This window comes from Harpia harpyja, chromosome 1 (assembly GCF_026419915.1).
Source record: "Harpia harpyja isolate bHarHar1 chromosome 1, bHarHar1 primary haplotype, whole genome shotgun sequence".
NCBI lineage: Eukaryota > Metazoa > Chordata > Aves > Accipitriformes > Accipitridae > Harpia > Harpia harpyja.
This window is the reverse complement of record NC_068940.1, coordinates 101440459-101466064: the sequence shown is the minus strand read 5'-3', so window position 1 is coordinate 101466064 and position 25606 is coordinate 101440459. Positions and strand designations below refer to the sequence as shown.

General features: G+C 39.5%; 1 protein-coding gene across 16 annotated transcripts in view; it reads right to left on the bottom strand.

The window, feature by feature from the left end:
* Nucleotides 1-25606, bottom strand: part of KMT2C (lysine methyltransferase 2C) — a 201057-nt gene that overhangs the window by 158787 nt on the left and 16664 nt on the right. The window contains exon 1 of one of the 16 annotated variants that reach the window (XM_052807072.1): nt 22498-22877. The exons of 14 other annotated variants lie outside the window; for them this stretch is intronic. Coding sequence is in view for 1 of the 2 variants with exons in the window: in XM_052807061.1 (XP_052663021.1) it covers nt 22625-22626 (2 nt within the window). In the remaining variant the exon portion in view is untranslated. Of the gene's footprint in view, nt 1-22497; nt 22878-25606 lie in introns of those variants that run through there. One more of the 16 variants, XM_052807061.1, reaches the window with a different exon arrangement.

Genomic DNA, 25606 nt, shown 5'->3' with positions numbered 1-25606 from the left:
AGTACTTGCAATTTTTTTTAAAACCTTTTCTGGAACCAAATCAGACAAATCTTTGGGAGCACCAGCAGCTACAAGTAGAGCCATCTGCATGTTTCCAACCCCAGCTAGTTCTGTGTATCTACCTGGCTCCAGACTTGGTAATGGCTATATTCTTATGATACCCCCAGACAACAGTTAGTGTGAGGCTCTTCAATGAATTTGCTAAATAATGCTTATCAAGACCACTGAATGCTTTCACATGTTCTATTTTTACAGGCAAGGAGAATGAAATGGCAACACTAACAGTTGAGAGACCACTGGCATTGTCAAAATCACAAATCCTCTAACCTTTGCAAGAGTTTCATGAGTGCACCTACACCATCAAACACTGTATTTGTCCACACTTCTCTTTCCTCTAAGTAAACAAAACTGCATCAAAATATGCTACTGCCTCAAACACTCTTTTTTCTTGACGGGTAGTGTAAGCATCCACTCACATCCAAACACAAGATTTGTTTCTCCATGACGACGGCTATGGCAAGTTTTAACTCCTCCAATCTTCTAACAGCCATGATGCCCATAATTTTTTACCCACAACAGCACCAAGCTCATGTCTTTTTCAAGAATTAAGAATTATCCAGCTACTTGCTCTTTCGTATGTTGCAGGGTTTGCCTGCTACTCTGTTCTGAATAGAGGTGGCAATACAATGGTAAGGACTGTAATTCTCATGTCTGGTGATTTCAAGATCCTGTACATGAAATTCAGCAGATCTGAGTCATCGTGCATGAGAAACAGCTGCCAAGTACTTGGAACTTGGTGGAAGTTTTGGTCTCTCTGAACAGATTTTTGTAATTTTAGCACCATTAATTAAGAGTCATTTTCAAAGATTTCCTTTTGAAACTTCGCAGTCTGCCGGAGTCTTACCACAGTAAGATTGTAAAGATTCTTTCAAAATGCATTTGTCTGCTTATGTTAAATATTCTCACTGGATATATTAAGTGCAGGTGCAGACTGTGCTGCCTGTCTTAATACTCAGCCACACACAGTGCAGGTATACAAACAATGGAATGATCTAATACTAAAGTTTTTACTAAAAAAATTATTTTTATACCCAGCAAGTACAGTCTGCATACAATGGATCATAAAGAGCTCTAACCATTGCTTTTATTCACTGTTAATTCAGTTAGGATACTCTAAAAAGGATGCAAATATTCAGCTCTTACCTATTATATCAATTTATTTAAGACAAACTAAACCCCACTCACACAGCATCGAGAGGTTTCCAGATCTTACATCTATCAAAATGCATGTCAACTCAGAACATCTCATGCTTTCTCATCAAATAAAGCTCAGTAATCTTGTCTCAAATCAAATTTAGTCATGTTTTTAGACCTAATAGCAAACACAAGTCTTCCTGTAGATTACATGGAAAATATCTCCATTCATTCTTATGCTTTTGAAATACTTCTGATCCCACCAATATCACAAAAAAACCAAACCCTGTCTGTCGCTCAGGTGCATGTTACAGGATTCCCTGAGAAAGGCATCCGTCCTCCAATTTCGCCTGAACTTCTGTTTGCAAAAGGCAATGAACAACCTACAAGCAACAATATCAGTGTATTTCCCTACTGCTTCCCCCAACAAGCATTTAAGCTTAAACTAGAAGGATCAGGACATGAAAGGAACGGCAGTACCTAAAGTAATATAAATAACCTGCTTTTATGCAAGACGCTGACCTAGAACAGATTAGGTAGAATTTTATTAATAATACCCAAATTAATTGATGGCATGCAAGAAAAGTAGTTCTTGCATGTTAACTACAGTTTGTCATTATCCATCTAAAATGGATTTAGACAGGAAAAAAAACAGAACAGAAACGAATGTCGTGTCACCACATATCTTTTCCATCTGTTAGCACCCTTAGTGCTCCTTATAAAGAAATGCATTTTTATTTCAGATAATGTCAACAAGTATTATGAAATATTTTTCTTTCAATAAAACTGCTAAACCTAGGAAAGCCAAAGGGAAAAACACAAGATCTGCTCACTAATTAAAAATCCATTAGAACTTATTCAGAAGGCTTGGAAAACCTCAAAAAAATAAAAATAGACCTAAAAAGAAAATGGGCAATGTAATCAGATGGGTGTCAGTGTAAATTTATAATTCACATGAATTGTTTTTCTTAACAAAATTGTTTTCAAACTAGAAGTAAATCCTAAAAGCCAGATCATGGAAACTATTTTTATACCAGAGTAAATAAAACTCTGGAAATACTATTGTGAAATATAAACAACAATACAAGTAGCATAATAAGTAACGCTCCGAAGCGCAGTCACAATTAACACAAGTCTTCAAACATGTTTAAAAGCTTCTGTAAAAACAGATACATCAATCTCTAGGGGCATGGATAAGGCAGAAATGCTGCATTCTGCTAACAAAACTGTCCAACGCTTTTTTCCCATCCCTGAAAAGGATTCTTCTAACCTGGAGACACAAATTTGCCTTCTGACAATTACAGATAGGTTACAAATAGCCCCAAATAATTATAATAGAGAACTTTGAATCTTCTATTCAAAGGACTGTTAAATTACCATCTTTATGTGGGACAATGATCATTGCTATACATCAATGTTCTCAAAATTTCACTTCTTTTTATTTGAGACCACTACAAACCATACCAAGCTACTTTCTCTGTTTCTTCTCTATGCCAGTCTCCTGTCCATTAAGATTAAATACGTAAGTTCACAGTATTTTTTTAGAACTGTTATTCCCTCATTTGTTTAATTTACCTTTTTTTCATGTTTTTCTTTAAGGGCATGTTAATAAATAGATGGATTTTCCAGCACTTGATCCTAGAGGAGTGCTACTACCTGATCACCTCCTTCACACCCCCCCAGCATCAGATGAGATCAGGCTATGACAGAAGTGCAACCAAAAGAATGATCTACTGCTCAGCCTACGTCATACGATACAGGTCAGAGTTATAAACAAAATTGTATCTGTGTCACACGATAGGGGCACGTATCCAGCGAACCTTGTTACAGCAACTACTACAATGGAAGTCATCCAAGAGGACCAACTGATACCTCCAGGTCAAGTTCCTTTGAGGCCATCATCCAAGGACACACAAGCAGTAAGATTACTCCATTTACTGCACTGCAAGTTGCAAAAGGTCCTCAAGTTCTGCGACTTCTCTCCAGTTCCACAGATATCCTCAGTTTAAACAGGCAAGGAAATGTGTTCTTAAGGTAATAGGAAATTAATTCTCAAAATTATGTTCAGTATGGAGAAAAATGCCAAAAATGTTCAAGATTCAAACATGCTAACCTGAAGACATAGAAATAATGTTAAAACTTAAGAATTAACACAGATTGCATTTATACACAGCAAACCACAGCTAATTATCATCCAGATCAGTTATCCTATTTCATTCATTAAAGGTTCAAGAACGTTTGTGCTGGAAGCAGCAAGGCAGAAGAGCAATGATGGGAAAGAATAGCTAGAGAAGGAGGAGAGGGAATAAAGTGAGTGAAGCTTCTTTTGGTGACTGTGTAAGTGATGGTGTCTAAAAGGATTTGGAAATTACAATCTGAATCACTCACTTTGTAACTTTTTTCAGAAACCACCAGAAAAAAAAGTCATGAAGATAATCAGAAATGATGCTGAAGCTGATTTATAATGGGACTATTTGTATATTTACCTGATCTTTTCTGAGCATAGACCTTCTGGAATGACAGCTTCTTAGGTATTTATACTTTTATTTCTGCTTGCTTTTTACATATATACCTATGTTTCTAATTAACATTTACAGCATGAAAACTCAGTTCTACTCACCAGACCACATAGCCTCAAAAATTATCTTAATCAAACCTTTCAGAAGTACTTCCAGGTATCAAAAGCTGGTAGAGCAGCTCTGAAATAGCTATGCTTGCAACCACTTGTGAAGATGACACAGCCAGGGAAGCACATGTGGCTAGGCGTAACTTACGGCAGCCCTAAGGCTACTCAGATTTACCCCAGTACTTGGTATCATGACAGGACAGAGCAGGGCCTAGTTCGCAGTTTGGTCACGCAGAAATTTCAGCAGTAAAATCATTAACTTTTGTTACAGTATTACTTTGGTGTAAGATTTTTTTTTTCTGTATTATTGCACACTGAAACGTCTCCTTAAACTACCTGAAAGCCTTCATGATGACAAAAGAATTATAATTGAGGTATACTGTGTCCTCTGAATCTTACAAACCATTTGTATTTTGCAATCAATGTATTAAAGATTAATCTGAAAAGAATCTTCGACCACAAAGATACTCAACCTTTATTACACCATCCATGAAAAAGCTGCTAAAGAGAGTGCTATCAAAACAGAAGTCTAACTGCTCACAGACTCACTGGGTACAATGCCAGAATCATTATCACGCGAGTCTAATATCCATAAATATCACTCAATAACTGTAATTGATTGAAGCCCATCTTTCAGAAAGCCTCTCACTTTGCCATACCCTTTGTCATTTGTTCCTCCTTATGAATTCGTGCTCATTGCCTACGTGAACTTCTCTGGTTTCAGTTTTCCACCCCTGGCTTTTGTTGCACCTTTTCCTGTTACATGAAGGAACCCTTAAGAACTCAGTATTTTCTCTGCTGGAGATATTATCCACTGTAATCAAGCCACTACTTAGGTTTAGGGTTTGGATTCCCCACTCTCCCATAACCTAACAGACTGAGCACCTTTACCTTCCTCACCAAAAGGATTTTCTCCAAGCTTTCTACAATCTTTGGTCTACTTCATGACTTCTTCCCAACATTTCGGTCCTTCAATTGCGGATATCTGAATCACATTAAAATGGCAGCAGCCAATCTCACAATCTCTGCAATGAACAGAGCTTCAGGACACAGCCACAAACATCCCACACTCTAAATCTCTTTCCAGAAATGATCCTTTCCAGACTGTAGCCCCATCCCACACCTCTACATGGTGACACCATCCCTCTTACTTTTTCTGAAGAGCATTTTGTTTAACTGTGCTTAATCCAAATCCCACTTTTGCCTCTTCCATATGCTCATCCACGTCATTCCATACACAGATTTCACCAGTAGTAATTGTTATTAATAATGACTAATACCAGACTTTATTGCTGGAGGACCAACCAAAAAACCCAAAGCAAGGCAATGAAAGTTCCCAAAGACAACAAAGTGCTTGGTCAGCCAGCTCTTAACTCAATTACGGTAGGCTTTATTCCACTGAATAATTTAAACAAATAGTTTTAATCAGAATATAAAACACTGTTAGGCTCAACACCTTTAAAGAAATCCATTTATGTTACATCTTTATAGAAAACTATGGATAAAGGATCACATCAGATGAACTAATACGTACATCAAAGGCAACTTCTAAAACTCACACAGTAGATAAAAGATGGGATGAAAAGGAAGGAATAAGAGAAAGAACACCAAACCTAAGAGCTCCTGCCTCTAAAGAATGTAGTAAATACATTTATTTACAAAATAAAAAGTTAGAAGCGAGCAATTCTCCACAGCTCTTCATTTTTGCATACTCAACCATCAAGGCATGTACTACAGCCATCTCAATCACAAGGGACTTGCTCTCCCAAAAAGTTGCGCCTTCTACATCCTCTTGATTTTAGTGGGAACCATGGGATTTCACCATCTCACAGAAGTGAGCAGCATGTTTTTCAATACACTTCGTAGCATAGTAAAATATTCTATTGAAATTACGAGATCTAAAAAACAATTACTTTATTGCTTCTTATAACTTTTTCACTGTAAAATTCAACTCCAAGGTAGTAATTGGCAGGGACAAAATTATGTAGCAATTAGGGCATGACAGCAAAAGCAAACAAGAACTGAAAATGGGTTCGACACTTCTGGTAACAAGCAGGTAATTATCACAGCAGCTTGAAAGGGGCATAATCAACCAAACTGACATCATCCCTCCCACATAATAAAATGTGAAATCCCTTTACGTGCAGTGTAGCTCTTACACACAGCTGGTAAATGCTGCTAGTCTAGTCTCGATGTCTGTGTCTGCAGAGCAGCTGAGGTTACATTTGGGACAGTTCAACAGTGGATAATTTTATTTATTTACTTAGAATGATAATAACTATTACATGTTTTCATCCATTGTGCACTACAGAGATTACTTCTAGAGAATGGTATTTTATAAAAATGCCTTCTCTAATTTTGTTTTCAAAGTTCCTAGAATATGGAAAAAAAAATCTCTAAAAGGCACAGTTACCATTACACCACCATCTACAAGGTAAAATAGGTTAATATTTTCTATATAAAAATAGGAAGTTGCTAGTTTTAAATATGCTAAATTCTTAACTACTACATTTCACCAACCCCACTCTTCCCCCCACCCATGACACATTTTATCTAAACTTAGGTGTGAGCATTAACTGTTGTCTCAAAGCAGCACTATCCTGTGGACGTGCCTGTTCATACCATCACAAAGTCTAGCTGCATCACAAATGGTAATGCATTCATCTTCATAACATATCTGAGGTAATTAAAATACGATCTGTAAAAAACACTAATTTGTCTGCTGTCCCCTTTCAGCATTATTTTATTGCGAGATTCTCTCTCTCATCAGCACAGTGTTTGGAAAACCCATCAGCCCTGACTGGCTCAATAGCAGTTGTTTCGTCTGTTAGAGGAGGTTGGCGGGGAACCTCCTTCTCGTTTTTCCGTATTTTGTATATTCCTAACCTATGTTCCTCTCCATTTTCTCTCTTCTTGTGTTGACAAACCCATTTACCTCCATACTGTCTGTCAATACCATTAGCTCGCTCCTTCCGCCTTCTTCCAGCTCATTAACAACAGCAAGGCTGAACCCGACACTAATCCCTACAGTCTGCCGTTAACTATTTCTATCCAGCTCCAATCTTTTAGATGGGTTTCGTTGCTTGTTTCTTGGATACAAGCAGGTTCAAATGCACTGGAATTGCAGCTCAATTTGTATTGATTTTTCAAGTCAAATTTCCGCAAAACATTTACAGAGTACCTCTACCTATCATTTTGTAAACTGTGCTGCAAGTACCATAAGTAAAATACATGAATTATTAACACTTATTTTCTCATCTTTAAAAGCTCAGCACTAACACATCACAACACGAATTCTTTAGACAGCTGTTATCTTGAGCAATTTTTTTGTTGTTGTTATCTTGAGCAATCTACTTTTTTGCACAAAATTCTCACAAAGATAACCCAAAGCTGGGTTCCTGGATCTCAACTTTTGAAAAGTACTAAGGTAATTTTGAGTAACAGTATTATTTTCAAAATTTAAATTTGATGAGCGTGTAGCCTAGACATGGCATGCCTTGACTGGTGGAAGGTTTAGTTTACTGGCAAGTGAAACAGATGTAGGCACAATAGGGGATACTCAATTGCTGACTGTATGTTACTGGCATGATAAAAGGTGTTAATACTGTACCAAATCTTGTCTTTTTTTCTGCATATCTGAACCATTTTAAATCTCAAATTACTTACAAAGGTTAAAACAGTACAAGATCTAAAACTTTTTCGAGAATCCTGTTAACTAGAAAAATATGATAAAAGCACAAGTTTACCAATTTAAAACTGTACCACAGAAAGTGAAAGGAAACATTGGCCTCAAAGCTAAAAAAGTAGACTAGGTTAAAAAAAAAAAAAATTTTTTTAAAACCCAATACACTTTATTTTCAAACCAATTGCCATTGATTAAACCTCACCCTTTTAAAAGCAACGCTTCTCTGAACACTACGATTTTCCTATGAGAATCTACAAATATGAAAAATACCTTTATACAAAAAGCTAGCATGGGTCAAAGTAAAACTAACAGGACTTGGACAATGGTCAAATATTCACCTGAAGTAACACCTAAGCCGCACATACCCTTTACAAATTGAGGTTATACTGTCACAAGCGAGTTCGCAGCCAGGTTCTCCACGCAGGCATGCTAGCAGTTGCACTGGCAGAGGAACAGGGCTGAGCAGCTGCAATAAAAGGCAACTGCCTAAGTCACTGCTGCCAGCAGAACAGATCTCTGGAATCGTGGCCTTAAATGCCCTGTAAATATAAAGCTAACTAGAAAGTTTCCATTACTAAAAAAACATGGGTAGGTAAATTACCAGAGAACAGTTCATCAGAAGTGATGAGGTGGGAAACCTTCAATAACCTTCACCACCTTTTCTCCACGTATCTTTGTTCTGTGTCAATGACAGATTCTACTAGAAATGCCTTTCTGCTGCAAATCTAAGAAAGCTACAGCAGCATCCAGAATCTGCAGCATTCAGCCTATTGGAAAATGGATATTCTAGGATACTTTAATTCTCAAGACTTGGGAGAAAATCTAAGACACCCAGAAATTTCAGGCACCAATGTTCTGGCCTACAAGCTGCAAAACAAGCACATAAAGTCATCTGATAAAGGAACAAATAGTGGTTTTCTTCTTCACATCTGGATCCTACGGTAAAGGTAACGTGGTTGGTTCAATGTCCCTAAGGGAAACTTTCTTCATCTCAACAGCTGGAAGTAATGTTTTGTTGGAGGAAGTACAGTATTTTGAAGTAGAGATCCTCCCAGTAAGAGCTCTGAAAGGATGCCAGGCAAACATAACATTAATAACACCACCAAAAATTTTACCTTCCCTAGATACAGACACACCCCAATGCCTTACTTTCTTATATCCAATTCTATGGCCCAATTTGCAGATATGTTGAGGGTTTACCTCTTCCAAAAATGAAATCAAAAGTTAGGGTTTAGCTTCGCTTGAAAAATAAACACAAACTAGGGCTTCAGTCTCACTAGACACACCCCACATCAGCACGATCCAACATTTAATTTATTATAGACTAACACTAAGCTGGTAACACACAGCATAAGAACTTCAACTTAAAGAAAAAAAAAACCCACAGAAAAAAAGTGTTCTACCATTAAAAAGCACTGCTTAGCAATGCCACTGAACTAATTTTAAGCTTAAATAAAAACTATCACCAAATACAAACTTTATTAGCTAAATAAATTTCTGTTGTTTCACTTCCAAACCAAATGAAAGAACTGTTTAAATGCTTAGCCTTGGATGTGCACAGTAAAATAAAAATACATGAGTCCAAGAGCCTGACTCAAAACTATCACACTTGCATGTGCAATGCTGAGTAACTAACCTATGTTCTTTTTCAAGAACTGTCTGAAAGCCCTTGTGCCTTTTATGCTTTCTGTTATCAGTATCATTCAGAAAATTTGGATTAAAAGCCTGTACAATTCTATATGATTATGAAAGCTGGGTTGGTTTTTTTTCTGGATGAAAAACTAAAAATTCTGTAGACTTCTTCATGAACTCTTCTTCTGAATAATTCTGTTCTTTTTTTTCAATTTTCCTTGGCCGTAAAATTCATATTCAGGTTTATTCAAAAGAAATCACAAAAACTAAAACTGTTAAATGTAATACCTAATAAATATCTCTGTATCATCACTACAAGGCATGAAAGAATCCATCAATGGCTTTGATTTTTTTAAATTAATTACAACACGTCTTAGAAGATATACTGCTGAAGAATGAATCAGGGGGAAGAAAACCCTGAAAAATTTCATACATTCCTAAAGATCTCAGATAAAAATAAATTTGCTACCCTATTACACCAGCTGCAAAATTCAATCTCTGCTGCCTTGCACACACTTGAACATTATATGAACTGGGTTTCACATCATTAGGAAAAATCATGGGCAAAATACAATGGTGGTCTGATATGCTCCTTACGATCACCTTAAACGCTAAGAAAGGTTTCTGTTTCTTTTTATCAAGCAGTTGCTCTGAGTGAGGAAACCAACTACTGATGTTCTTAACACAGAGAAGAAAAACTTTTAGCTTTATAAGATACTGGTTTCTTAAGAGACACAACAGAAACTACCAAGGCCAACCAGTTCTTCCACATGACAACTGTATCAAATGTACTAAAATAAGTGCAACTCGGATAAGCAGCTACTACCGGTTTACAACAGGGACCCTGTTTGAATAAAGCAAAATTCGTTACAGTATTTTCCTACAACCAGATTGAATTAAAGCTAAGGAAAACAGTCAAGCTCCTGTTACACACTTTTAAAAACAAATTTATAAAAGAAGTATGTCTGAAGCCACATCTTAAAAAAATTAACAGCCAACAAACTACTTAGAAATTTTCATCCTATTATTCAGGAAGATCTAAGAATACCAAAATATTTTTAAAACAATAATAGAAAGTCAAGAGTTAAGCCACATTAGAAAACCCTCCCCTAAAGCTTCCAGTTATTGCAATACTTCTTAAGGCAGAGTTTCACGACAAAAATACTTTTTTTGTGCGGCAGAGACATACAAAAGGATTCTTCGGGATGCCAAACACTTTCAGAACTCTCCCGTGATGACTCATCCTGTTATGTATACAAAGCTTTCATTAAAAAAAAAAAAGTCATTTGGCATCATTACAGATCCTCAGTTAGCAATCTTCAACTTAGTGTTATTTCTTGTACAAAGTATTCTAAACACTCTGCAGTAAAGTATTCTGGTATGCTAATTTTGGGGAGGAAAATGTGCAACTTAACTTGAATGGCCTTTCTTACACAGAATTTCTACTCTAGTTCACAAAGTGCTCCAAGATGGCCTCAAATACAGTTTTTAGCCAGACAGAAATTCTTTGTTGCTCCATGTCCGTTCCTTGCCAGTTGCGCTGATCAACTATTTTGCCAAAACAAGAAAAATAAGTCTTTCAAAATGAGTCTTGATGAGTGAAACAAAAAGAATCCCTTCTTAAAAAAAAAAAAAAAAAAAAGGGGAGGGGGGCAGGGGAGGGGAAGTTTAACTGCTCCTAAAATCGTTGAAAGCATTCCTTCTGGCTATCTCCTTAGAAGCGTTGTTTTGATACCCCCAAAATTGAATTTATTTATTTAGATAATCTGTTGTACTGCAACAAAACCACAATAAACTAAAAACTGCCACATAGGTGCAAATAATTGTAATGAACTATACTACTATACTGACAAGTATTTGCCAATAAGACAGCTTTCTTTTTATATGTAACTTCTTTGAAATGTGCTGGTTTGGTTTTTTTTTTTAATTGGCTGTTGTTTGCTTTACACATACACATGAATGTTTGCAAGATGTACTAGAAACCAGAAGCTTCCCACAGCACTACATACAGCACAAGCATCCTACACTTCGCTCCATCAAGTGTTGGATCGGGTCTTTCCAGACCAGGCTGACAAGTCGAGAGGGTCATTTTCATTCATGCCTGTTCATCTTCCACCTGCAGGCAGAAGGCAGCCATGTACAAACCCAGGTAACAGCAGCTGTGGAGCTTTAAATCAAACACACATTTACCTTCCGAAACTCATCTCAAGATTCACTTCGCACAGGCAGCTAGTCTGGAGTTAGCAACCCTCCCACAGTATCGTCTGGCCAAATTCAAACAAACAAGCAAGATGGAAATAATTTCCTTTATGTTCAATCCCTCCAGCCACTCACTTCTCTAATAATTCAGTTCCTAGTGTTGATCCTTTTCTAAATATGGCCACATATGCATAAGAAGCAAGCCTCTGTGCCAGCTATGCAATTTCTCTTTCCCACTGGGGACACACTTTCCAGCATCTCAGATGTTTTCAGAACATACGCCTCCCCCACCACTGCCACATATACATTTTATTTTATTTCTTATAAACGCCTCTTACCCACAGTAGTTACGAGTGCCAAATCATCTGATTTCACAGAGTGTCAAAAGAAAAGCCAGATCTAAGAACTTATATAGCATTTTCTATCCCTTCTTCTGCAACACATTGATTTAGGAAATAATACTCTTCATTTGCTCAAATTCCAGTGACCACAGGAAGTCAGCTGTCCCTCTCCAGTCATTTATGCTGATCGTAGGACTTGATCAACTATACCATCTTTCTGTTAAGTTTATGCTTTCCATAGGTGCTGTCAAGGCTATACCTGACTGAAGATACAAATTAGATTTTTTGATTCATGCTATGAGTCTTTGAGCTTGAAGCATACTGATTTCCATGTTTCACAAAACATAAACCTGAAGAACAGCCCAGTTTTTTCTACTTCCAGACAAGATAAGAAGGCTTGTCTTAGAAAGCATAACTAAATCCTTTTGATTTTTTAAATTTAGTCGTTTTTGTTATTCTCTCATTATTTATGTACTACCATAGGTGGTCATGGCAAATTACCAACATAATTTACGCTGGTTCTCTAACTGTAAGACTAGCTTATTAATGAAATTAAAAAAAAAAAAAAGACAAAGACAACAGTCTTTGATAGTTAAAAAGCAGAGGTATAGGAAAACAAGAGACCTCAGTCAACAGGAGCTTCATATTTCATATTTGTCTTTAGAAGACTACATTTTAAATGAAAGCAGACACCATTTTCATTTATTCGCATTTAATCACCAGTTGATGTAAGAGGAGAGATGAATAACGGAAAGGCAGCTGAATGCAGTGCATCTTCAGCAGAGGTTTCAATGAGGCTGGGGTTTGGGGTGGCAAACAATCAGCCTCACAAACAAGAGAGATTTCAAAACACACAGCACAAACATAATGGAGGGTCCAGCGCAAAGCATGGGCTTGGCTCCATCTAACAAACAAAAGGGGATACTTTAATCATATTTTAATGAGGGTTTGCACGTGACCTGGTCCATTAGATACTGAAAGGCTGCTGCAGTTACCATACAGCCACCTTGGCATTTGGTGGCTAATGCTCAAACTGGCCACTACAGTACCCTTGAGGAAGGAAAAATAAATAAAGCTGCAGCAGCTTTGGTTGATAAACAGTATTAATACACTGGGGGTTTTAAAGATCTGTAGATCCACAGACATCAGTATTATCAAGTGTGAAACCTTAACTTACCGATAACCAGTTCTATCAGGAAACATAATCTGCTGAATTATTAAGTCCATTTATAGTATATATAAAACAGGTTAATCATACAGATACAAATATTATTTAACTAATAGAATGAATCAAAACCTAAGCTATGTAATATAGACATTTAACATCAGAAAACAAGATCCCACAATTCCTTAAGGCTGCAAAAAGTGAAAAAATGTACCAGCCTAAGAACGACAAGAAAACTTGCTAACAGTCCAGACATCCTGCTTTTGGAGTCCATTTGTCTCTTAATGCCTTCAAAAAGCAGTCCCGTTGCATACACACAATTTTTTCAGTTTAAATAAAATTTCACTGATGTAACCTGGTGCTCTCAACTAGGTCTTTGGTATTTGTGCACCTCTTTGAAAAGTACACAGTCTGTTTTTCCCACACATACATTTTCATGCATCTTGATAATTATAATCACAATTCACACTGAAAAGGTGATCACAGAATTAGCATTTACTGTCTCTTCCAACACATACTACATGGCACTGATGCTAGTAGGTAGAAGGTTCAAGAAAATCCCAAGTAAAACCAGCTGTTCTTCTCACAATATGCAGTTCAACTGTGGTACTCCATGCTCAGCATGTGGAAAGTTTGTGTGATCGAGCAGAGGCTGGACACATTCCAAGGAGATGCCTAACGCTCAACAGATCTAACACAGAGATACCATCCTTGACCCCAGAAATCCCACAATTCTTTCCCAAACTTCAACAATTAATGGTTCAGGAAAGTATCATTAAAAAATTACTCTTTTCTTATTTTCCTTCCTAGGAATCTGCTATTAACCACTGCAGGAAACATGATGATGGGACATACAGATCTCTGATCTGACCCACTACAGCTGCTGCCGTGAAACAAGTATTTCTCCATATTACCTTACAAACAGTCTCTGAACCAAGAGCTAGGAAAACAAAGCTCATCATATTGCCCAAATTACTGTCACACCTGAAGACCAATCTTTAACAACACTAACCTTCATTTCCAGCCTGGTATTCAACATCCTGAACTGTGAACAGTGAACACGCAATTATGTAGCCTTTAGTGGTTTATAAAAGTTTCATTCCTCCAAAGACTTGTTCCTGATTTCTGGCGTCCAGAGACTCTAATGCAGTCTTACAGAGAATCAGTTCTGCATGGTGGGAGGCAGAGGGGGGGAGGAAAAGCAAAGAAAATGTCTGAGCGTTCTATATACCTTCCCATTCAGTAGATGGCTTATTAGGATCTTTGTCCATGCTGTATTGAAAAGACTTTACTAAGTGGCATATATGTGCCTTATTCCTTAGGCAGTCATTATCTACCACAGTAAAACAAACAAACAAACAAACAAACCCAACCAAACCTCAAGAACAGCAAGCTTCTTGTCATACAATCATGCTTTTCAACAAGATGCTTTCACAGTCAAAAACACCTACTTTTCTTGTATTTAGGCAACACTAAGCTCTTCTGGCAGCTCAATGGGTTCTCCTAAGTCACCAAATTCCTTGCACAGCCTCAGAAATAACCTAAGCGTTACATGTCATGTCACTGAAGAAAGTTAGGTGACATTTTGCTGCTACCTTCTAATTTGAAGTAATATCCAATCCTAGTATACCAGCATTCTAACCTTACTTTTTGCAGGGAATTTACAATTTTTTGCTTCATATGGTCAGTTAAAAGACTAGAGAGAGAGATTAGTGGGAGTTTACTTTGCCCCCCGCCCTGGATCAAGTAATAGAGTTAAGTAACAAACAAGCTCCTGGACACAAAAGCTCTTATTTGAATACTATGCAGATTCCTCAATCTTTGAAGTTAAAGCTGTGAACCTATCTGAGAAGACAGGTAGACACTGCTTGTAGAGAGGGCTGAAGGAAAGGTCCCAAGAAGACAACCATCTTACGAAAAGAGATGGAGTAAAAGGCAACTTATTATCTGTAGAAGACAAAGTGAGGTAAACTTTAAGGCAGAGGTGCAGGGAAGATATTAAGAATATGATTGTATTTTGTAGTTTGTCAGGCTCATGACTTCAACCATCCCACAAGTCCTAATTTTCAGTACCTAGGCTCATCTTTTTGATTAAATTTGGCATGCATCTTTGAGTACCAGGACCAAAGAGTTAAGGATAGAGTTTTATGAGAAACAGTTGGTGTTCACTGACAATGAGCAAGTTCATTCTCATACCTAAAAGTTGCTTAATTTCATCCAACCACTTTACATGAGGATGTGGTGAACATTCATGAGGAAATCTGGTAAAAGACAAAGTGTATTATGCAGAATCCTGCAATGTGGGTGATTCTGTCTTGGAGTGCATGTACCAGGGTGGCGATGGAGCTGTCAGCAAATTTCACTTTTGCTGCTCAGGTACAATCTGGGTATAGGATGATCTGCAGAAAGTTTGCTTCTGATGAGTTTAGCAGGCTTAGGAAGCTGTTGGAAGGACTGGAAAGGAGAATCCAGGAGAGATTATTTCAAGATACATCTTCTTTCAGTATAGGTTGCAACCGCTGAAAAGATTCTCTAAACATTTCAGACTCCAGATGCAGAAGGTGCTTTCTGTACTGCCATTAAGTGCTTATGAAGCAGCTGGGCACTTTGTGAAAAAACAGCACGTATTTCCTTATGTGTGCCTAAAAGCTTACCTGTTTTACCCAGCTACAACAGTTTTACGTAAGCTGCAATCACCCCCCCCATCCTTGCTTCTTCTATAGCCTTAATAGACATAACACCCCCACCGCTGCTTTTCTGCCCCTAACTATACCACTACGGCACACCTTTCAAATTCCTCACAAATGATTTCAAGCTCAGAGGATGCTACAGAACAGTCAGAAAAAATTACCCTTACAACCTGCTGAAGAGACCACTACCATAACTGGCTTTTCTATTACAAAGGAGATCTTCAGGACAGTCTTCCCCAGAAAAAGTCTCCTACAAATCTACATTACTTACCAGGAGAGCCAAAAAGTAGCTCTTCTTCATCTGCCTCCTGGCCTGAAAATTCTGGCCCAGGAGATGGTAAAAAGGACAAGGATAGGATGTGGAGTCCTAGGTGCAAAATTATTCAGCCCTACATTGCTCTGATAAAATTTAACACATAATATCAGTGCTTATGATGCTACTGTGTGTTTGATGAAACTGTATATTAGACAGTAGGCTGGGTCTCAAGAGGCATGAAATACACATCCAGCTCAGGAAGACAACAATCAAATAAGCCCAGTTCTCGCCAAGTGGCCTAGACATGCCCTTCTTTTTTTTTTTCTCTACACACCACAGAACTGTGATTCTTGTCAGTATCTGGAAGCAGTGGGAGTAAGACATGACTAATTGACCAGTCAAAGAATGGTACAGAAATCAAGAACAAGTTTATGCAACTTATAATTATTATGATTTCAGCTTAGCACCGTTTCACAAAATCTAATTTGACAGAAAACTAGTCTCATGTTTTCTTGAAATCTGAAGAACAAAAAACTATTCTGCAATGCCTGGTTCATTGCTTCTAAAGCGTCCTGTTCCCCATGCTTTCTAATCACACAGAGTGGCAATCGGTTAGCACTATTCAAAACAGTAGATACAGAATGGACTGAACTATCAAATTCTTTCTCATACTGATGAGTGTTTACTCTCATGACTTTTAATTCAACGGAAAACTTTCTACGGACTTCAGTTGTCTTTGAAACAGAATTGTGTACCTTAGAGAATACCCTATCATCCTGATTAATAATTAAATGAATCCATACAGTACTTATTCACTGACAGTTCTTTATTTGGTGGTCCAGAGGCATCAGTAATGAAAACTCCTCCCTAGTACTAGTGAAGCTGTCAGCAGCAGACATTGAAGATTAGGCAGCCCTAAGAAAACAAATAAATATATAAATATAATATAGGGTTGTTTACATATTAACTGTATGTAGGTCTACCAATGACCAGGAGAACTACCTCCCCCTAGCCTTCATTTCTCCCAGCTATCACCAGAGGAAACAGTAGCAAAAAATCTTCATCAACAGGGGCGATGGCAGCAGATGTCACAACTGGCAATAGCAATTTCTGGCTATACACCACAGTTCAGAAACTCTGACTTTCCGGTAACGTACTAAAGAGAAGTCAACTGATTTCAAAACACCCCCAAGGGAGGCAATAGAACTGCCTAAAATAGTAGCTATTCACCGATTCAGCACTAGGATTCCAAAACTTTCTATAGAAAAGTGACATAACCATCTCAGTCACTGAACCATGGCCGTCAAGACAGATTCAATAGCTACATGCGTTTCCAGAAAATGAAAGAGAGAAAATGATTAACTTATGAACTCCTCATAGTTAAACATTCTACATCCTTCTAGGTGGATTTTACTACCCAAAGACAAATATACGGGGGGGGAGCAAGGGGAGATAATATTTAATTATTTTACATTTTGTAGACTAATACATAAGCTAACCAAAATATACAGGCCAGACCCCTCCCCAGTCCAGTTTCAAGAATTTGTTCATGCAAGACTGTACCCTGATCCACACACAAACCACCTCAGAAATCTTGCAGGCTTCCTCACCATCACTCTCTTCTTCCAAGAACTAGACTGCAGATTGTAATACTTGCTACTTGTGGAGCTGCATAACACTGTCTTTATATCGTTCTTTAAGCTGTTTATTTTTCTTTAATTAAAAATCTCTGCTTCCTTTAACAAGGCAAAAACAGAAGATGACAAGGGACAAATGGAAGGGAAAAAATAGTTAAATGCACATGAAAAGAAAGAGTGTGCACAGACAAGCTACTGCACCAAGATGGATTAAGGTGAAAGAGAGAGACTGAAGTCTATGCTTCTCATCCTCAATATTCCACCTGTCTTCAAGATTACGTTCCCGTAACTCTGGATTCCCCTCTTCTGATCACTGCAAACCCATGATTCTTCCAAAAGCCCTTCACCGTGCTTTTGTACCCACTCCTATGTGCAATCAGCCTTCTACTAAAATGTAAGGACAAAGTGAAATTTTTCAAACAAGAAAAGTCTGTCAAAGGTTAAAAGGGTACTTACAGTTCAGTCCAGATCTCCATTTTATGACAGTTCTGAACATACAATGAATGACTTCTGCCATGACTATGACTAAACCTTTTGTACACAAGGCAAGGCAAGGCTGACATAGCAGTGACAACACCTAGCACACGTTCTATTATTTGGCCCAGATCGAGTAACCTTTGAAAAGATTAGAAAACATTCTAGACTCATTCCCTCATCATTCTCCTTGACCACCATGAGTATCTTCTTGCTTGTTAAACTCATTCTCAATGGTGCTACAGAACTGTATTGCCAAAATCGCCCAACTCAAGCAGAAGCACAAGGTGATTAAAATAAAGCTCCAACCTTAGTCCTTCTTCTCATTGCTCCAGACATGCCATCCTTGTATAGTCCCATCCACCACATCCCTTCCCCCTGCCCCATTCTCTTTGTTCTGCCAATTACATCATATCCTTTCACCTTGTTCCTCATGCTCGGAAAAAGCCTTCAAATTCCATCAAACTCAATATCCTCACAAGTAACTTGATTCAAAGAAGGTTGATATCTGCAGAACTATAAGCATAAATAAGAATTCTGCTTGAGGTTTTCTGAATTCTGGAAAAACCACAGCTCGTTCCTCCTGGTCTAATCCTATCTCAAAGAGATCCCCCATGAAACAGTTATTCCATAACTGCCCACTTCAGAGTTTGTCACATTTTTCCCTATGGAATCTGATGTTAAGACACTAACAGGGGGCAAGAGTATAATTTAGATCATAAGCTGCTTGGGGCAGAAGCCTAACTATAAACCAGGCAGTAATAACCTGCTCTCACATGCACTTTTTCCTAAACGGAGTCTTAAAAAAAGCAATCTACATGCTCTTCTTACAGCACTGGGGCATCTGGGGCACAAAAATTAAAAATAAGGATAATAAAGGGAAAAAAAAAAGAAAAAAAGAAGAGGGAAAAAAAGAAAAGAGAAAGGGAGATATGGAGTAACAACAACATGGACATAGGAAGTGTTTGTGGTTAGAAGGAACACATTGAGTATTGAGTTCCATCGAAAACAAAGAATTCATCGCTGAAACAGAATTATACCCAAGAACTGTAAGTCCTGACTAAACAAACAAACAAATACACAAGCAGACTCTTATTCCATGCCTTCGTCTTCCATGAGTGTCTAATTAAGTAATGTTACTCAAGTATTTACCTTTCAATGCTTGGTAACCAGGATGAAAACATGGGTCAAAGTAGCCAACGTGGAATCTTTTTATTTTCTAGCTATATTACAAAAGCGCCGTCAGCACAAACCACACTTACTGTGTAACATTTCAACAGTGAATACAGACAAGAGGGAGACTTCACTGAAGAGACAGACAGAAATGCAACATGCTATGACTAACTTTCAACAGATCTTATGGAGGAGTCAAATATCCTCCATATGTGCAGTATCATCTATACTCACTTATGCCTGGAACTGGACCTCAACTTTGAGATGAAAATAAATCCTAACAAGGCCACATAATTATGATCCATTTTTTAAATTTCAAAAGGAAGAAGCTTAACTGTGATGTTCTGTCACTTATTTTGATATGCATCTGTATCTAAGATGTTAGGGAAAAATCTGTAAAGACCACTCAAAGACACATCTGTTCGCTGAGTACGTTCCACATCAGATTACCGAACACAAAGATTTGAACACTCTTAAACAGAAGGCGCTCACCTATTCCAAATACTACATGACTGTTTCTCTATCATACCGCTTTCCCTACTGAATTTCTATGACATTTCCTGGTTCACCTAAGCCGTCCCAGAGCGCACCACTGCGGCACAGCAAATGCTACGAATCGCAAGACGACATCTGATATCTGTGATATCACATGCTGGGATACTGCCAGAGAACCACAACATGCCAAAAGGATTTCACAGAGGAAAGACAGAATTATAAAAGACTAGCTAAAGGCCCACTGTCAAACTGGGTTTTAATACTTCTTTTTGAAAAGACGCTACCTCCTAGAGTTTCCAGAAGCCTTAGTAATTACTAAAATTGGAATGGCCCAAATAAAACAAAAAAGTATCTTTCAGCTCGTTTAGAGTGTGCTTTTGACAACACTCCAGAGCCAGTTTCCCTTCTATTTGGGTTGCATATTTCATACTGAGTGGTATACAAAGTATATACTATTCTATACTAAGAGCTTTCTATCCACGCTTTAAAAACAGGAAAACAGAGCTGCAAAGCTGTAAGATTTGAGAGCAGTGATGATAAAAGAATACTTTTACCATTATTTTTAAATAGCTGACTAAATTTCAGGCTGGAAGTACCCTGTAAAACACATGCTGAATGGTCCTTTCAGCCTGAAACAAAAGCAGGAATCAATACATGGCTGCTTTTCATTTTAGCTCAGCCGTTTACCTTTAAGAGATCATTTTCAGGCAAGTTTAATGAACAGTCACATTAAGAAAGCATACATGATGCAACTACTTTCTACTGGCATATTATGTAAATTACGATAATGCCACCCCTTGCCTTCCCCCCAAAAACTCCCAAAGAACATTTTGCCAAAACTCTGCGGGAGTTTTTGTTTGGGAAAGAATAATACAGGAGAAAAAAAAAAAAAAGGAAAAAAAAGGATGTAAGTCAACTGAATACGCAGTCTGACAAAATAATTATACCAAAATTCAGTAACAATTCTTACAAAGAAAGAATGAAGAGTATTTTGCCCTAAAAGCATCTACATTTAATGCCGACAGAGCACGGAACAGATACAACATTAGAAGAGTAGAGTCATGAAGTAGTTTACAAGGATGACCTGCAAGTGAGGCAAGCAATTAAAAATTACAGATACTCAAACTCCCAAGTATATTATCAAGAGAAAGTACATTTACAATAAAGTAGTAAAGGAAGCATCCACTAAATACTTTAAAAATAAATGTACAGTAGTCATTAGTGAAATTAATGAATGGCTACCATAGATGCAGCACTGAGAAAAGTGTATCTTGTCTCCTGTCTCCGCCTGTCTCACAAGTAGATGGTTAAAATATTTGCACTAAACAGTCTGAGACCTGCAGGTTTTTTTCTGTAGCAAGTGTATTTTATTGTGCAGGAACATCAAACACAACCTACTAACATCATCGTGATGTACAAAAAGCACAAAGACCCCTACATGCAAGCTCCAGCTTAGTAACTGTTTACTCCAATACATAGTATTTCACAGTCGCGGAGAACCTTTAAATGTCCGCTTATTTGTTTCAGTTTTGCAATAGGAGTATTAACCCACTACTGCTTTATTTCTTCAGATGCAAAAAAACCAGATTATTTTCATGCTGATCTTTAGTTCTTTCAAGAACTCTAACTATGCCAAATAACGCCATTCTAGAAAACAGCGAAGTTAAATAATAAAACTACACTAACTCAGGAACGTTTCTCAATTACGTAATGAATCTGGTTACAGTATTAACTAATGATTCACTGGTGAATATGTAGTATTTAGGATCCAGAATTAGGTAGACGACTGAAACAGTTTTTTAGAAAAATACAAAACACCACACAGATTAACTGACTTATATTTTTAAAGCACAGGTTGTTTTGGTTTGTGGGGGGTTTTGGGGGGGTTTTGGGTTGGTTTTTTTTTAAATCAAGCTGCTACAAAGTAATCCCACTGAAAAAAGGTACAGCCAGCCTCTCGTGTTGTCCAAATCAAAAAACAAAAACAAAACAAGACTTTTCCTTTACAGTTTGTATCAAGTTTGCTTAAGCCAGCCAGTTACATAACACTTACTTTGACTTATGACCTATTTGCTCACTGCTCATACAAAAATCATCACATATGATGGTTTGAACGTTCATTATGCGCCAGGAATATAGCGTATTTTTAAAAGTGCTTTTTTCTTTCTTTTAATTTAGAACTACAGATAACGGCAGCTGGGAGGACCATCTGAAATTACCACCATACAGGTACGCTTTGAAATCATGCAAAATTAAAATGGCACTCTTTTCAAAAATAGCGTGTACGGAGTGCTTCAAAATATGTAAGAAAAATTAATCCTATCTCATTTTCCATCACTCCAGAATTCACACCAGGAAATGAAAGTGCTTTAAAAAAAAAAAAAAAGAGTTGTGCTATAGCTAACCATATAAAGTCATCATTTTAAAAGAATACGTGTGTGTGTGTGTGTCCGTGCAGGCACACGTGTGCGTGTGTGTGTATAGGTGTACACACACCGAAGGAGAGAAGACATGACCAGACGACCGCTCGCAGAACCCAGGTCAGACCCGAGCTGGGCTTTTGTGTTTGTTGTTTCTCCCACCCCCACCCTCCCCCACCCTCCTTTTTTTTTTTTCTTTTTTTTTTTTAAATGGTCGAGGATTATCTACTCAGCGTGTAACTTAAACCTACATACCCACGTCCGAATTCGGGTACGGCTTTTCGGACCAAACGCCCTAGAAGAAGCCCCTCTCCCGAGCGCCAGCGGCGCCCGGGTCCGTCCCCGTCTCCCCCCCCCCCCCCCCCGGCCAAGTTTCTCGCCCCGGTCCGGGCGGCAGGTCCGCGTCCCGTGTGTCCCCCCCCTCCCCAGGGCATCGCCCCGCAGATCGCCGCGTACCGCTGTCACAGTTTGCCCTTTCATACAAAGAAGTTGAACGACAGACGTACTCACCCCCGGCGAATTGGTTTTGCGCGACATAGCCCAGCCCCGCGGAACCTCTCACAAATCCCCTCTGGAAAATGGAGGGGCTGGCATCGGTGCCCGCCCGTACGATCCGGAGGAAAGAGAAGTTATTTACATGTTACGGCCCGAGCCCAGCGCCGTGCGGAGACACCGACTGCTCAGCACTCCCCGACATCAGCCATATTCCTCTGCCAGACCCGCCGCTCGGTAGGAGCGCTTCCCAGGCCGCTGCCCCGGGGCCTCGGCGCAGCCGGGCGGGCGGGAGGGCGGCTCTAGAGGGCCCCCATGGCGGCGCCGCCGGGGGAGCGATCCGCCACAGCCCCGATCGCCTCGGAACTTCGGCTCCGGGATCCTCCCCAAACCAGGCTGGAGCCGCCGGCGGAGGAGGAGGAGGAGGGCGGAGGGGGAGGGGAGCGGAGGGGAAGGGGAGGGGAGGGGAAAGAAGGGGGGGGGGGGGAGAGGGAAAAAAAAAAAAAAGAAAAAAAAAAAGAGCCGAGCGAGAGAAAGTAGATCCGACGCAGCCGGGCGCCGCCAATGTGCGGACCGGAGTGCTGCGGCGGGAGCCGGGTCCGCCGCGCCGACTGCGCTAGCCAGGCAGCGGCAGAGCGGCGGCGGCCGGAGGCGCAGCGCCCCCGCCGGAGGCTCCCACCGGCCCGGCCCCCACCCCGCGCCCCCCGGCGAGGCGAGGCGAGGCGCGGCGCGGCGGGGACGCTGCGGCGCTGGCGCCGAAGGGGGCCGGGGGCCGCCGCGGAGCGGAGCGGGGCGGAACGGAGCGGCCCGAGGGCCCCGCGCGTCCCGGCGAGCGGCGGCGGGCGAGGCCGGGAGCCGGCGCCGGCAGCGCCCGCTCCGTCCGCCCGCCCCTGTCCTCGAAGCACCTTCCGAGCGAGGCGGGGGGCAGCTCTCCCCGGTTCCCTTCTCCGTCCCCGCCTCCCTGCCCCCAACGCCGGCACTTTCCCCTTTAACAAAGCAGCGCAGCTGAAAAGTTACAGAACGTTTCCATAGGTGCCGGCCGCTCCTCGGCTGTTGGGGGCTACTCGGGGAAAAAGAGGATTTCAGCCTCAAAGATGAAGGTGTGACTTCGGGGATTGGCGCTTTTTTTTTTTTCCTCCCTTTCCCCTCCTCCCCCTTTTTAACATTTTTAGGCAGCCCTACACTTCTCCAAAACCAATCTGGAACGGAAGAGCTAAGAAAGCCAGCTTGACAAATGTCCATCTACAAACGGCTCTTTCCTAATCCTTCAAGTGGTCCCCGCCAATTTTCTTTTCCTTCTACAGGGAGAAAAACAAATCAAGAAAACATTACGCAACTGTCATTTCACTTGTATTGATGGATACTTGCAAACCAATCGGTCCGCCAATTTTAGTAGTAACACAACTACCTTTGTTCAACTTCCCTTCATGCAAAAACCCCGAAACAGCTGTTGTGTAATGCTTTGCTTCTGTCAATCTTCAAGTTATCTTAAAATTTAAATATCAGACATCCGCAAGACACAGGTTGACAGGCTGACAACAATAATCTGACTTACCTACCCAACAAAAGTAAGACCGTGCATTACGTCTATTTTCTCACTCGTCTGAATATTTTTTTATCAAACTCTCTTCTGTTACACCGAGCTGCAACTGGACATACTTAACCTAGGGCACCTTCTGTTGTCGACAAGCCAAAAAGTTCAGTATTGCCTTATCAGTACTGGTTAGAGAAATTCTCAATAAATGCACTCAGGAACTCAAAAAGACCGTTTCACCTTCAAGACTGAACAAAACACACCCAAAACCCCAGGCTGATTCACACAGCATGATCTACCCAGGTAGAGGGAGTGGACCAATGCTGCCTATCATTACGTTTTCAATTGAAACACGCTCCAGCTGCCCGGCCTACAGCAAAGTTTTTATCAAACCAATTCTCCAGAGATTAAGATAAAATTTTAAAAAGAAAAAAAAAAAACCCTCCCATGAAAAAAATCTCCACGTGTTTACTCTGAAACAAGTAACTATTGTATAAGAGCCATTGTGCCATGTTAGTACAGGTACGGACACATAAATATATTTAGCTACAAGGAGCTATCAAGCTACAGCTTATCAGCACATCTCTGGTAACCACGCATATTAGCACACTTAGTCTGCTGCAATGGGAAGGTTAAATACGTTAGTCTAACCCTTAGTGAAGACGGGAAATGTCAATATTTTATTTTGCAGTAAGGGTTGGTTATTTTGGTCCAACCAACAAGTGGTGAATTGCTAAACCACTACTGGGACATTAATCAATTTGCCTATTCACTTTAGCACTCACGGCCCTTTAGGTTTAACTAGGACGAACCCCTCTTGGACACGCCATCTCCGTATAGTTTAAACATTTTTCTAACCAGTCGTTCTCAGATTAACTAAAATAAACTCCTCTTAAACCAAAGAAGATACCCAACAGTGGACAGAAGCTGTGTATTTTCCAAATCATATTAGATAAAATGCGTTTCTGTGTTTATACTTAGCAGGTTAACCAAGGCTAAAGCACCAAGTTTATTCTGTCAGCTATCCCATAACTGCCTATTTATGTAAGCTTCCACTACAACACCGGTGCGGTACCTTCTGAGATGATACCCCCTGCAGCATAATGACGCACCATAAATTCGCAAAGTTGTTTGTGCTGCTATACCTTAAACCTGTAGATATTTTCAAACATGTTACACTCTGTAAAAAAAATGCATGTTTTAGCATACCAGGTAATGGGTCACCTGACAAGTTTAAGTATGTTAGCACAAACAAGTTGCAATTTAATAATAGCTGGTTAAAATAATAATAATAAATTACTCTCAGTACTTTTCCCTACTGTTCATGTGACCCAAGATGCAAGCTAACAGGTATGAAGTCATATTAGCCGGCCCTGCTCTTCCCCAGAGCTTCCAACACGGAGCTGCGTTTTCCCTCACATTAAAGATGCAAGATTTAGTTCTTTTACTGTAAAAGCACATTAATTGCCCTAAAGATCTTAGCAAAGGACAAAACAAATTTTACTACAACACAGTCAGACATGGTCCAACACCAGTCAAGTTGACTAATTACCACTTTGCCACACGAACTGCCCAGAAGTTGCCTTCAGTAGG